Below are 14,210 nucleotides of genomic sequence, written 5' to 3' on the forward strand. Positions count from 1 at the left end.
ACTTCCTTAATCATATGTGTCCAATTCATTTTAGTAAACACGTTAGATTCTGAGTCATGCATGTGGGTCAGGAAATTATCCAGCAACATGTCACATTTACCATAATGGCTAAATGGAAATAAAGTCAATGTTTGTGAGTCAGCCAGGAGCCCTCCAACTGTTAAAATGGGAAAAGGTATAAGAAACAAATCAAAGCAGTGTGTGGAAGGATGAATAAAGCTTTTGATCAGACTGGTACAGCGTGAAGCCAGTGCTACAAAATATAAAGAAATTGTATGCAATTTTTGGAATTTAAAGAAAGTAGACCAATATTCCCTAAAAAATAATTTTCTTATTACTTCACCATTTAGCAAACTGACCAAATTTCTGTATTTCTAATTGGCCTAAAACAAGAAACGTCTGTCCTGAGTTAATGCCAGCATGAACAAAAGTGTGATTTTTCTTTTTTACATATTATATGTCGATATTTGGTTTTAAATGTATGACAGCCAGCACTGAAATGCTGTAGTGTGGACACAACTACAACAAGATGAGGATAAATCACAGAAGGAACGTGATTTATCCTCCAGCTACTCAGGATGAATTTAGGACCCTTTTCAAACATGGACCACCGCTGACCTGCTCATGTGAAAACATTTCAACTCTTCAAAGCCAACCTAAAGCACAAACATTTGTAAGGGTTAGAGCATAAACTCGAGGTGTTTCCACCAAATGTAAATGTCAAACATACACTTTCCTATGCAGAATAATATTCTCTTAAATTACTGCCAATGCCAAGTTCTCAGTGAAGCGTGTTATATACATGTCCTTGGTTATTTGTTTAATCAATCCTCATTGATTTTCCACTTTTTTCCCCTCAATTTACACAAGTTAAGTGCTCCTTTGGGTAATAACACATATGGGCTAGAGACTTCCCCCAGGAGATCAGATTAACTCACGGGTGTGAAGTTGTTTCTCTCTGATTTATTATGTTGAAAGAAAAGATGGTGAATTGGGCTTCCTTGTGCAAATAACGGACTCTGATGTTGTAAAAAAGTAGGATTGTTTTAATATCTGAAAGCCCAGTTCGAATCAGTAATATTTCAAATTATTTTGATTAACCTAGTTTTAATTTTGTTGTAAAAATATATGTTGAATGCTAACTTATCTATTCTTATGTCAAATGAATTTGCAATGCAAAAAACTATTGTACATAAGAACCATTCTTTAATTTCTAAATCCTGATTTTAGACTTTAATAAGACTCAAAAGAATAAAAGTTAAAAACATAATAAAGTAATGATGGATGCTTCAAACTGTTCATCTGAAATATTCCTTAGTTAAATGCATGGGATAAAAAACATTGCTCTTATCTCTAAACAACTCTGTTTTTGTTTTTGTTTTCAGTATTACACACTGGTTTTAAAATCTACTTTTATTAATTAATACCTAAACATATATAATGAGAGTCATTAAAAAGCTCTTTTAAGTAGTAGATAACATCCACCTGAAAGTCACTAAATGAGGTTTTTTTTTTATTCTTTATGTATTAATTTCTTTCTAACAACAAATCCACACAATGATAATTGAATTGCGATTGTAAAAAGAAAAACATTTTAGTGTTATGTGTGCAAAGGGAGCAGAACAGTGCATCTTGAGAAAAGGTGGGAGGTCTTTAAGAAGGTTGTCTGTCAGCTGAAACAGTCAGTCTCAGTTTGAACTCACTCAAAGGAGAAGGAGCACATCAGGCAAAGCTTTGAAGACCAGCGCCACATGAAGAAGTGCCAGATTTACTTAAGAAGAAATTCCTTTCTGTGGAGTGGAAGTGGATATATGAGAAAGATCTGTCTGCTTCAATGTGTGTGACAGAGGAGTTTGGTGTTTTCCATTGCCAAACACGTACCAGATGACCATCCCTGTGTCAACAGTGAGTCAGAGCAAAGCTAAGGTAGGTGAGAACTTTTTACTAATCAGTTATATGGTTAAAAAAGAAAAGAAAAATGTCTGCTGCTTCGTAATCATCTATCTAAAGTACTCGGCGCTTGATTGTGCAGTTAACCGACGTAAATGTATTTTAATACCACATAGAGACATGTGGTATTAACATCAACAAATCATGTGATAAGTTATATTTGCATCATGTGCCACCACATTTGCCACACACCAGTCACATTTATGGTTCTATTAGATTATATTAATTAGATTATGTATCATCATCAGTCATTAACTGGGCTTCAAATAATAGTGGGGCAAGACAGGATTTATGCTCACATTACCAGTTCTGTTATAAGGGAATTGTTCTTTTGACTTGTCTGCTTCAGATGTCAAGGTGAATTATTTTACTATTGTTTTAGAGCAAAAACTTTGTTCGCATGAGGCTTTCCCTTTTCTTTTTGCCTTTTTGTATTATAGCATGAAATCAATGTAGAAGGCAGCTCTGCGTTGCATCAAGAACAGAAAAAAACATTAAAGCAATTCCTCTCATTTCTGCAGCTTTCAAAGAAAGTCTTTTGTTTCCTGATTAATGTCAGAAGTTGCACATAAAGCAAACCCTGTCTCATTTCAGTGCTCTTTTCACATCTATATTGAGGTGTGGCATAATTATCCTGTTGAAAAACTATCTCAACAACTTACATTAATGGCCACTTTTAAAAACAACCGAGTATAACTGAGTATAGATTTTATTTTATTTTTTTTCTGAGGTGGAACGAATGACGCCAAAACTGTGTTTAAGTCCATCCAGAGTTTAAGTACATCTGGAGCCCATTTCACTGTTACGGATTCCAAAAAAATATGACCATTACTCAGATTTATCTCTAAGTTCTCTCAAGGTCAGACTCAAGCATCAGGTACTTCTGCCCAGATCTAATCTCAATGTGCACCCAATTTAACGAGCAGTGGAGATGCTTTTTTATTTTGACTTTCTCTGAGCAGCTCCTCTCCTCTGTGCTGCTGTTGAAAGGCAAGAACTGGTCCCATTCCAGTTGTGAAAAGTGTTGCAGCAGTAGAAATTCCACTGAAGTTTGCTCTAATATTTTTTTCTTCATGTAAAATGATTTACAAGTCAAGTGAAAGTCAACGAGGGGGAGTGGGAAAATAAGTGAGGGAAAACAGCAGACCGCACAAGATTTTATTGAGCAATTTCACCATTTAAATTGTAGGTGTTTAATGCTCGTCTTTAGAATACAGAAGCTCAGAATGAGTGATTGAGTGAAACTAAACTCAGTTTTACAAGCTCTGGATTTGAACTGAATTGAGGATAATCTTCAGTTTTGTCAGTTGCAGGTAAAGTGCCTGTGTGTGCTTATGTTCCTGAGTTTCCCTCTGTCAATGGCAGAGGTACCCGGTCCATGCAGACACTCAATCACTAGAGAACACCTGCTGGTAGTCAGGCAACTGGTAGGTGTTAAAACAACATCAAACAGATCAGATCAAATATCTCCGGCTGAAATCCTCCCGCTGTTATTTCTACAGATGGACAACCAGTTGAGAAGTGGGTGTTCAATAACCTACACATTCATAGAACAGAGAACTCTGGTAAGACAACATTTGTCCAAAGGAGATGGTTTTGTACAAAAAGTGAACTTAAAAAACAATAATAAAATAAAAGAACACCTCTAAAACTGCTGATTTTCTTTTCCTTCCTTGCAGAGCAAATGTTGCTTTGTGAAAGCTGCTTTACCCTGGACACTGGAGCTGCTAACCGCCCATTTCAAGTACAGTCGGGGCTCAATAAATGATGGCTATGTTCAGTCCCTGAGGGCGCTTATCCTCAACATGTATTCGCAGAGATGCGTGCCTCAGATTAATGAAGAGGTGGAGGTGAATGTATGCTTCTGAATGAAGATAAATTTAAATAAATATTGTGAGAGCTGTCCAAGCTCTCTGAAAGATCATTCCTGCTCTGTCAGAAAGAAAGAAAAAAAAAGGTTTGTTTCTCGTAATGTGCCGCAGGATAAGCCAGAGAGCTTTGAGATGGTCTACCGAGGGTCTCCGTTGGAAGCTTTGCAGAGAGTTTCAGAGGTGTTGTCTGTTTACTGGGATCTGGTGACAACCAGTGACTCACCGGTTGACTGGAGATGCCAGCAGGAATACTCAGAAAGCTTTGGCTCCTCGACAGAGCTACCCACAGTGTCAACCGCTCAATATTTTACAGGTGTGAAACTCAAACTTCTGGAATGTTGTGATGAATAATGCAGATGTCTGGGAAGGCTGTGATCACAGATCCTGTGAACATTTCCACAGACAGTTATGATTGGAACTCAGCGAAGACTTCGCAGAAAAAAACAGTCAGGGATGTGTACAAGTTTGGCTTCATCATTGCATCCATCAGCGGGGGACTGGTGCTCATTCTTACGCTCTACTGTCTCATCGTCCACAAGGTATCAGTATGTTTCTTGTGAACTTCAGAATTCACATGTGCACTATTAAAGCTTGCCAGTGCATTTCATTGCTATTGTTAAAAAAAACAAAACAGCTATTGGCAGGTTGGTTACCCTTACTGTGGTTTTACTTTGTGCATAAAAGTGAGACCTACTTCATTTCTCATAGGAAAGCAGGGGAGAGGCTGACTGAACATTTTGAGCAAAAAATCACCAAAGGCAGATGTGTGTAATTATGCTCCTTCTCCCTAATAGTTTGTATGAGTTGAACAATTCTCATTAGTTTCCAATTTTGTTGCTTTCTCAGCTCTTGAAATCCTTTCAAAGACATATAAGGAAAGTAGGCTTATTATTGGAGTTTCAGGATCTAATAAAGTACAAGTTGTTAAAAAGAACAGGCTGCAGATTAACCCTTTGACATCCCAACTCAAGAAATAATCATCAGAAAATTCTATGCTTTACAGATTGATCTCTATTCTTTTGACAAAATATGAATCTGAAAATTGATATTGATGTATTATTAAGTTTGTTCTTAATTCATTATGAGAAATTGAAATTGTGAAATTGAAAATGTGAAATTGAAATGATGCTACATTTTATATATATTATGTGAGGTTGTATCACAACTGATAAACATGGTTTTGCCACAATATTTTTTTTTTTTTTTGTCAAAGGAACCCCGATTTCTGTTTTGATATTTGTGATTCACCTTCTAATTTTACTTCTTTACATCTCTAAAATTGATTAGAAACAATGTTGACCATTTAGTCATCTTGAACTTTTAAACAAACATGGATTTTGTCTCCTCCTTCTGTCCCTTTGTTCCCTTCTAAGGCTACAATTGTTTTTTTTCCTGGTTGTGAATGTTCAGGGTAGTTAGCATAGCCACCAATAACCTCAGATAGATGATTTTCCTGTAACGGTAAGTTGTTTCAACGCCATTTGCACATTTAGCAGTGAGTACATGAAATTGAGGCTTTGTCCACAGGTAGCCAGATAAACCAAATCGATTTTTATGCAATGTGGCCTTTCGTCCACATGTAACATTCATTTACAAAAAAAAAAAAAGATTGATAATAAAACCTCTGATCTGAGTGAAAATTTCCAAGTTCTCATTTTTTGCATATTACGTGTGGACATTGGAAACCGGAGATTTAACAGTCTGCAAAAAATAATGCTGCACTTGCGTCACATATGTGACTGTTGTTACTGTTTGGCCATGCAGTGGAGGAAAGATGACTGCATTCAGAGAGGTGCTGATTTTTACATTTGTTCATGCACTTTATCTTGTTTTTTTGTAAGCCCAACTGCTCCATTATGTTAAGTTGCAATTGCAAAGAAGAAAAAGCACTACAATCCCAATAGGGGCACAATGCTGTTCAACCTCAAAACGCATTCACATACACGCTGTGACATGATTTCCAGTCGACTTTTTCTTGTGTTTTGTTAACTTTGTATTCTAGCTCAGTATTTAAAAGTAGTACAACCTCTCTGCCTGTCAGCACAAATGAATCTCCTGGAGCCATGTTTAATTCCTAACAGGAAGTTGTGGTTGTTTTGAAGGATTGTGATTGGCAGACAGGTTTTGGCTTTGACCTGCACCGTCCCTTATGGTTTTGGCATGTTTAAAACAATGCTCAGTCGTGTAATTCAGTGGGTTCTTGAGGATGAACACTTTTCTTAAATCGATCAGGTGTGGAAGAAATTATCTTAAATCGATCAGGTGTGGAAGAAATTATTTCATAGAAATTAATATCTCTGCTACTTTATTTTAAAACAACCCAGCTATGTGACAGTGTTAAGACTTTCCTCCTAGATTGGTTGTTTTTGGTCAGGAGCTATGCATTTCTTTGGAAGGCAATAGTAGCTCAGGGAGGAGGTTAATTATTTTCACACATTATCTATCCCATAACGAACTGCCACAGCATGGTGACAATTTTAGCAAACATGTAAAAAACATATTCTTTATAAAAGTTACATACTGAAGCTGAAATTCTGTTAACCTACGCAAACCTATACAGTCGCACATGATTTTGCTTCTTTGGAGCAACAACAACTTCACACAGGACAGAATATCCTTCCATAAAAAAGGAAAAATTCTAACCAAAACAAGAAAAAGTACAAGTCGATCATTTTGTATAGTTGCTGATGCTGCTTTTTTTGTTTATTAACTAAATAAAATGTCATTGATGATGTAGAGAAACCACTGAGCCATATAATTGTATATTGGAGAGCGCTAGCATAGTGGAGGAAAGTAATTGGCATTAAGGGTCCGATTCTGGGCCAGAGCTTTGATTAGTTCTAGAAAGTTCTTGAGTACAACAGGCATTTTGTTGCATGTTTTGGTTGGCATGGACTCAAAATGACTAAAGTATTTGCCCCCTCACAGATTAATCTTGTTTTTTGCTTTGTTTTACTTACATGTTACAGAAAATCAAACAAATATAAGTACCAGAGAAAGATAACCTGAGTTAAAAAAAGACTTTTTAGATAGTTGTTTAATTTACTAAGGGAAAACTGCTAATTAAACCAACTTTTTTTTTTTTTTTTGCCTTTGTTAAATCATTAATTAACTGACATTAACCACTGTTTGGACTACAGTATCACTAGTCACAACAAGCTCTGATTACAGTCGGACCTAAAATCAAGAAATTCAATTAATAGAAACCATGTGACACCATGAAGTAGGCTAAAATATCTCAAAATTCAACACATCATTCCTGATCTAAACAAATTTGAGAACCAATGACGAGCAAAGACATTTGTCAGTCTGGAAATTGTTATAAAACATTTCTGAGGCTTTGAGACTGCAGTAAACCACAGTAAAGACTTTATGCAAAAAAATATATGCATATATAAAAAAACAAAATATGGAACAATGGTGAACTCTTTATGGTGTGGCTGGGCTAAAACCAATCCAAGATTGCTTGCAGAACTCATCCAGAAAGTCACAAAAGGAAAAAAAACCCAACATCCTCAGATTTCAGGGCTTCACTTGTCTCATGAATCATGAACATAAGGTTTATGTTCATGATTCAACAATGAAATAGAAATAGCATTTAAGGGGTTAACAAATGACATCATCCTGCTAAAAGCGCTTTTTTATTACTCAGGTTATCTTCACTTGCAATTAAAAGTAGTTTGAGAATCTGAAACATTTAACCATGACAACAAGCATAAAACAAAGGAAGTTGTGGGTGAGAATAATGTTCTCACGTCTCTCTAATTTTTGAAAACAGCATGTCTGTGTAACCAACAATGATGCTTACATCAATCTCATTCTGTGATATCGACCTGTTCTTTATGAGCACACACATGGATTTGACTGCTGTACTTAACTCTGGAGAATTACCAAACATCGATTTCGGTTTTTCACCCAACAACTGCCATGCTCCTTTCAATAAAATCAGAGAACAATCTTCCTGAAGGTGATGATGAAAAACAGGATAAAAGTACACCCCAGAAATCCCATAAGGTGTTTTGAAAAACCAAAACCTGTCAACCTCTTGACCTATCAATCCTGTTTGATCTTTACACTAACCGTGCGCTTTGAGCTTTGCATGTACAAAAAAGGATGGTTTTAATCTTGTGTTCATATTACAGCATGCTGTGATCTAAAAAAGTATGCACCTGAGTCGTAACTTTGTGGTTGTAACAATGCATTCTATCTATAGTATCTGCAGGTTACCTGGTTTTCCTCTGTGAGGTCAGCATCAACCCCTACAGAAAATTTTAAAATACTTCCTCCCTCTCACTTCTTGCTGTAATTTTGCTGTCTTGACCCAGACAATAATAATTGTTGACGTACTTTTAATTTTAGCAGTGATATTTTCTGAGGATTTGTGGCTGTTTTTGAGTATCCTCACAAAAGGCCTATTGTTTTCATAGTAAAAGCCCCATTATGCGATAAAATGATGTAAAGATATTGATAGAAATACCTAACAGCATTCCTGTGGTCCTTTACAAGCTGAAGGGAACAGAGCAAGACAGTGGATTGAGATAAAATAGAACCGCTCAAATGAAAATGCTTCCGTCCTCCTTTCAAGTTGTTATAGGGGTTGACAAATAGATGTTGTATTTTAGAAGAAACATTTCCTTCTTTCCCTCATTTGTAGAGTTTATAACAGTCCAGCAGAGTTTTGTGGGATGGTGAAAAAAACAGATAAATAGCTCTGCCATCATCATCTCAGACATTTATCAATACACTCTTGAGTGTTTTTGACTTGATTTCCTTCCCTCACTACTGCATTTAGATGAGTTCATGCTCTAACTGACATGGTTTGGCATGCTCTCTTTTTGAAACAGTTTCAATTATGCTTAATGGATTTGCTTTTGTTTTTCCTGTCTAAAAGGATTAGCAACATTAACCACTATTTGTGGAAAGGAATTTGCGCTATGCCGACAAATATGACTGAATACTAACAGGATGATTCTCTAGTGAGGGAAGGGATGGGAACAGTCTCTTCAAGCCATGATTTGATTGACTCATTGACTGAGCCCTAAAGTGCCATGTACGCAGTGCAGATGGCATGAGAAAGCATGTGGGACTCATTTCTCTTCTGGGAAGTATCAATTGTTCAAATTCATTGCTTGAAGTGGCGTGGCATACCATAGAGGAGTGAGCAATATTAGACTTAGACTTAGACTGACTTTATTGTCATTTTACATGCACAAGGTGTATACAGAACGAAATTTCGTTGCATACGGCTCAAGACAATGTGCACATAATAGTGGTGTTAAAATTATGATTATTATGAGGCTCTCAGGGACCTACTGTTTTTCTGCATGTACATTACACTAATTTACTCTAGTAAATGTGCAAAGTAAATATTTAAGGACTGAATGACTTGAAGGGGTTTTGTTAATCTTACAGCTTGTACACCACAAATCAAATGTTAATTCTCAATATATGTAATAACTTTTTCAAATTTAGCATTTAATTATTTATTGGTTTATTAATTCATCAATTATGCTTGCACTTGGCAGTGAGAGAAGCAGAATTCACTGATCATAAGCTTTTAACTTAGGTTAGACAATGAGTATGTTGTAGTACTTAAAGCTAGAAAAATTTAGATGGGGTGAATTTAGGTAGTTAGAGACAGTTGCAAAAGTTGTAAACATGCAAGACATTGTATTGAGTTCAAAAGAACAAGACTTGACCAAATTACATGTGTATTTTTCAGTCAATCTAATGACCTGTAATTAGTGTTCAAAAAATTTGAAAGTCAAAAGACAGATGCAATCCCTAACCAAGAGGTTTCAAGTTATAGTTAATGGTGGAAATTTGCTTTCAAATGCAATGCGCTATAGCCGAAGACAATTGTGAATGCTTGTTAAATCAATATTTGAAAGTCTGCTTGCATTGGTTGAATATTCAAAACCCTTCATGGTATTACAGAAACATAGATGTGTACATGCAGCCACAGTTGTCCCCTTAGCAACAGAGGGTGGTGTATTTTGGTAATTAAATTCTTCAGATTGAGCCACAGCCAGCAGAAAACATAATTTAATTGCAGCAATAATCATATAATGTGATCATTTTACATTGCTTTTTACTAGTTTAGGTACAAGAGACTATTCATTGTTTATGTGTTTTTTGAAAGAAATTTCCCAAGATTGACCCTGTTCTTATAAAGTGCGGTTTTTCTCTAGAAGACTTATTTTTGAACATCATAGATGGATAGTATGGATTGATTTAAGCTTGATTTAACTGTGCATATATACTGTATATATATATATACCCCAGTCACAAAAATGACTGGGGTACCCTCCACTACTCCAGCACAAATGTACAAATCACATGCATACATACATACATAACAATGTGTTATTATTCAAATCGACCCCATATCATACCATAAAGAGTTCAACATCTGTCAAAAAATGGTGTGGTGTAATATTGCTCACCTTAAATCTATGACCTTGAAAGTTTTATCAGAGGTTTTCCAAATTATCTGTTCCTTTGGTCAAATGTTATTACAGTAAATGCACAAAAAGTGGAACAACAAAGTTCCCTTTAAAGTGGATAATTCTTCACATGTGGAAGACTATTCTTAGGTTTGAAGTTGTGTGCTCTTAAAGTCTTTTGTTTGTCTTCAGGATCTCTCTTTAGTGTTTATTCCTGCCACATATGGCTAAGATACGTTGTCATACAAGTTGTGCCTAAGCATTGAGTGCTTGCACACTGATCAAAATCATCAGTGTTTGCAGTGAGAATGCTTGGCTATTGAACAGCAGAGTAAATAAAATGTGCAGGAAGTAGCCACAGTTGTAAACAACAGAGTTATTTTTCAAACGACTGCTGCCAGCTTGTCTTGTGGGGACGCGTAGGTCAGTGAGTACAATTAACAGTCATTTTCCAGATGTCAAATTACATATTCAAGTAATCTTAGTCAAGTTAAGTAAATCAGCAAAATATCTGGTCTTGGTTAAATATAATAGCCTAACTTTTACTTGTGTTTAAACAAACTGAACCTTGTGGGATTAAGGTTCCACATGATGTTGTTATTAATTCTGTTTATCTTTTTGGCATCATTATAATCCATGTAATGCCACCAGAAAATTTTCACACCCTTTAACTTTGTACAAATAATTGCTCTGTAATTGGCTCAACATATTCTGTATGCAACCTAGATGCCCAAAATACTAGATTCTAAATAACACTAAGTTTGGTTTATTTTGGCCAAAAATAAAAAGTTATTCATTTAAATTTCATCAGACCTGATAACATTGTTGCTCCTGGACTTTCTAAGGATTCACTTACAAGTGAATAAGAATACAAACAGAAGAACAGTTTTTCTCAGTCGCTTTGGTGCATTTCTCAAAACAGAATTGAAATTCTCAGAACTACTAGCTCAGTCTTCAATTTGTCACTTGTACACATCAAAAAAAGCAATTTACTGTTTCTTTTAACAAGTTGCAAATGTTTTTTGTTCATCATGCAAGTGATTATGTATGATCATCTGCTTATTCCTAGATTTTCAATTGCTTTTGTCATGTTGATCAAAATGTACTATAAGGGTCTCTGTTGAACAGTCTCGACCTTCGCAACATTTAAGCATAATTGCATTGTATAAGTCTTAACATGCAAAATGCTTGAACAGATTGTCATAACATGTCTATCATATTTCTAGACATTTCCATTAAACCTTTTTCTAAATCTGTCCTGAACTGGTAAATTGCTCCCAGGTGATTCCTAAGTTTCTCCAGCGTAGGTAAATGTGTGGAGCATTAGATCAACCAATCATCAACCAGTTTTCTGAAATCGATTGAAGGTGCATTTCATGGACTATCAACTGGCAAACATACTGTGAATAAAGCCAGAGAACGACACAATGTTACATTTCTGACAATGGAAGGACAAGGATTTGGACAGAGTCAACAGCCAGAGAGAAGAAGAAAAGGAAGAGGAGTGAGGCTGTGGCGGAGGAGTTAAGAGGCGAAACTGTGGAAAAGGCAGGAGAGGCTGAAGACATTGTGCCAGTTTCCATCGCTCCAATATCATCAGGAAGGCAATGGTGTGCGACTCACAACAAGGTTCTAATGGATTTCCTTTCACCATACTCTTCATTCCTTAATCCTACTGAGGAATTTTCTCAGCATGGAGATGAACGGTATAAAAAGACTGGACTGAATCTCTTTAAGGAGATTTTTTTTTGTGCTCTCCTTTCTGTATCACAAATACATACAGTAGTTTGTCAACAAATTACATCATAAATGTGAATCTTGTCCAGTTTCTGGCCATGGATCTCCCACGATCATAATATACAGTTCTTGTCATCAAAGCTTTAGCCATAGTTTACACCAAAGTATCCCTCCAGAGTACACCGCTATATTGACAACATGACTTAACAATTTGACAAATCAATTTGATTAGTCAAAACTCAATGAAACAAGGACCTGACATTGTGAAGCACTGACATGTTCATTGATAAATATACAGTATTTAATTTGTGATAAACTAAGGATTTTGAGAAAGACACTGGATTTTGCAGGTAATCCAGGCTGTTTTGCTGTTTGTACAAATTGTTCTGAGAAATGTACTTACTGTTTCCAAATGCTCCAATGCGACTGAGAAAAACAGTAAAAGATTTTGATCCATCCTTACTAAAGTGTAGTTTTCCTGCTCTGACTTTGTCCAGCATATGTTTTACTACAAAAGACAGATTTATTTTGACTGTGATTCTCTTTAAAATAATTTGCTACCCAGCTCATGGCACCTACTACCTGCTACTTACACAACAGGGGCAAGAGAAAAAAAACATAAACACCTCATTCTTGGGGCCTTTCCACCACAAATTTGTCTGAATGAGACGTTCATCTGCTGTGAAATTGATATATCTGGACAAAAAACCTAGAAAAATTATTCACTTTGATGGAAGTGGTGGAATCTGTGGTGATTTTAAAACAGTGGAAACAATGGGTAAATAACCACAGTCATCTCGCTGCAACTATGTTCTGCTTTAGTAATATTCTGACTGCACAAAATTCACTGCTTTGCTTTATCACCCTTAGGATATTTAAAGAAATTGAAATTCAAAAAAAATTTTTGTTTTTCTTGTTCTTGTTTTTAGTTTCCTTTAATTATGCATATTTGTCTCATAACATGAAATCTTTTCTTTCCAAAACAGAAAATTTACTGCCATCATGGATCAAGATTAGACACAAACTTAAAGTAAGGACATGCAAAAGTCAAAACATAAGTAATACTGTTTTCTCACAAATGCAAAAGTGATACTAACGTAAACCTCTCTGATTAAAGCATTGACCAACAGGATATAGAGATGGAACCACAGTGATGTGAGTATTGGTCAAATATTGTATGCTTTTGCATACAGTCAAACATATAGAGGTACCACAGCTGAACACGTGTAATAATGGTACTGTTTTCATTCTTCTTCTCTCTCTTCAGACATCAAGGAGCCCACCACTGCATCAGCAATCACAGTACCTGGGAAGCTGTACATTTTGTCCAATCCAAGTTTTCATGTCCCTATATGTGTGACGCATTCAGCTTACTAGTTCAATCAGAAGCTTAGATTTGACCAAAAACAAAAATGGATGTTTCTTGGAGCTGTGTATATTGAGCCTTATGTATTGCAGGTGTCTTCTTCAGGTTAACTAATTTCCTTTGGGGTTTTTTGTTTTGTTTTGTTTTTACTGTGGCATTTTTTCCCTCTCTATTTGTGTCCAATTAACCAAGTGTTTGTGATGTTGTCCCCATAAGTTATTTATTTCCATAAGTCTACTCAATCACTGTAATAAAAAAAAATTATAATAAAAAAATCATAACTATCAGTAGCAGACTTAATTGATTCACCCCGTGCTGTGAGCTACCAGTTTATATCTAAGTTTTATTAAAGGATTTCTATAACTTCACAGACTGCATCTTCTCTGGAAAGCACTGAAGTTCTGATAAAAAATCAGGTCATGTTCAGTGTAAATAAACCTTCTCATGTCTGTTTTGAACAATTTCTCACTAAATATTTGTATATCAAAATTTATTGCCATACTGGACTGCTGTGCAGATTCAACATAAACTCTGGTCAATAAACTGTTATTAATCACTTCCTCTAAGTTTTTCCTACTGGAAGAAAATGGCGGAATGAATGAAATGCACAAACTATTCACCGTGGCAGCTTTACAAGGGATGCATTCACATCATACCACATGTCATGTGGTAGAAATAACATCCTGCCACAGTTTATTCATAAGTGTATCATATTTATTCATTAATACGTAGTAATTGATAATAACATGACACTACTGCTGAAAAGTAGTACTGCTGTTCAGGTTGTTAATGACAACAGGCTGTCTGTCATGATTTAAACTCATGTTTACCAAGTAATGG

The 14,210-nt window shown here is 35.7% G+C and overlaps 1 protein-coding gene across 2 annotated transcripts; it reads left to right on the forward strand.

Annotated features, from left to right (window-relative positions):
• The first annotated feature begins 1,689 nt into the window (after positions 1–1,689).
• LOC102237370 (macrophage colony-stimulating factor 1-like) lies at positions 1,690–13,926 on the forward strand. 2 transcript variants are annotated; one of them, XM_023334611.1, is made up of 9 exons: positions 1,690–1,926; positions 3,258–3,377; positions 3,453–3,515; positions 3,630–3,800; positions 3,933–4,134; positions 4,224–4,360; positions 12,991–13,034; positions 13,122–13,159; positions 13,272–13,926. In XM_023334611.1, the coding sequence occupies exons 1-8, from the start codon at positions 1,885–1,887 to the stop codon at positions 13,156–13,158; spliced, it is 816 nt and encodes a 271-aa protein (XP_023190379.1). In that variant the 5' UTR covers positions 1,690–1,884; the 3' UTR covers position 13,159; positions 13,272–13,926. The 2 variants fall into 2 exon arrangements, with proteins under 2 accessions (XP_023190379.1, XP_023190428.1); XM_023334660.1 differs by having other exon boundaries at positions 3,264–3,377.
• The last annotated feature ends 284 nt before the right edge of the window (positions 13,927–14,210 follow it).

This window comes from Xiphophorus maculatus, chromosome 1 (genome assembly GCF_002775205.1).
Source record: "Xiphophorus maculatus strain JP 163 A chromosome 1, X_maculatus-5.0-male, whole genome shotgun sequence".
NCBI lineage: Eukaryota > Metazoa > Chordata > Actinopteri > Cyprinodontiformes > Poeciliidae > Xiphophorus > Xiphophorus maculatus.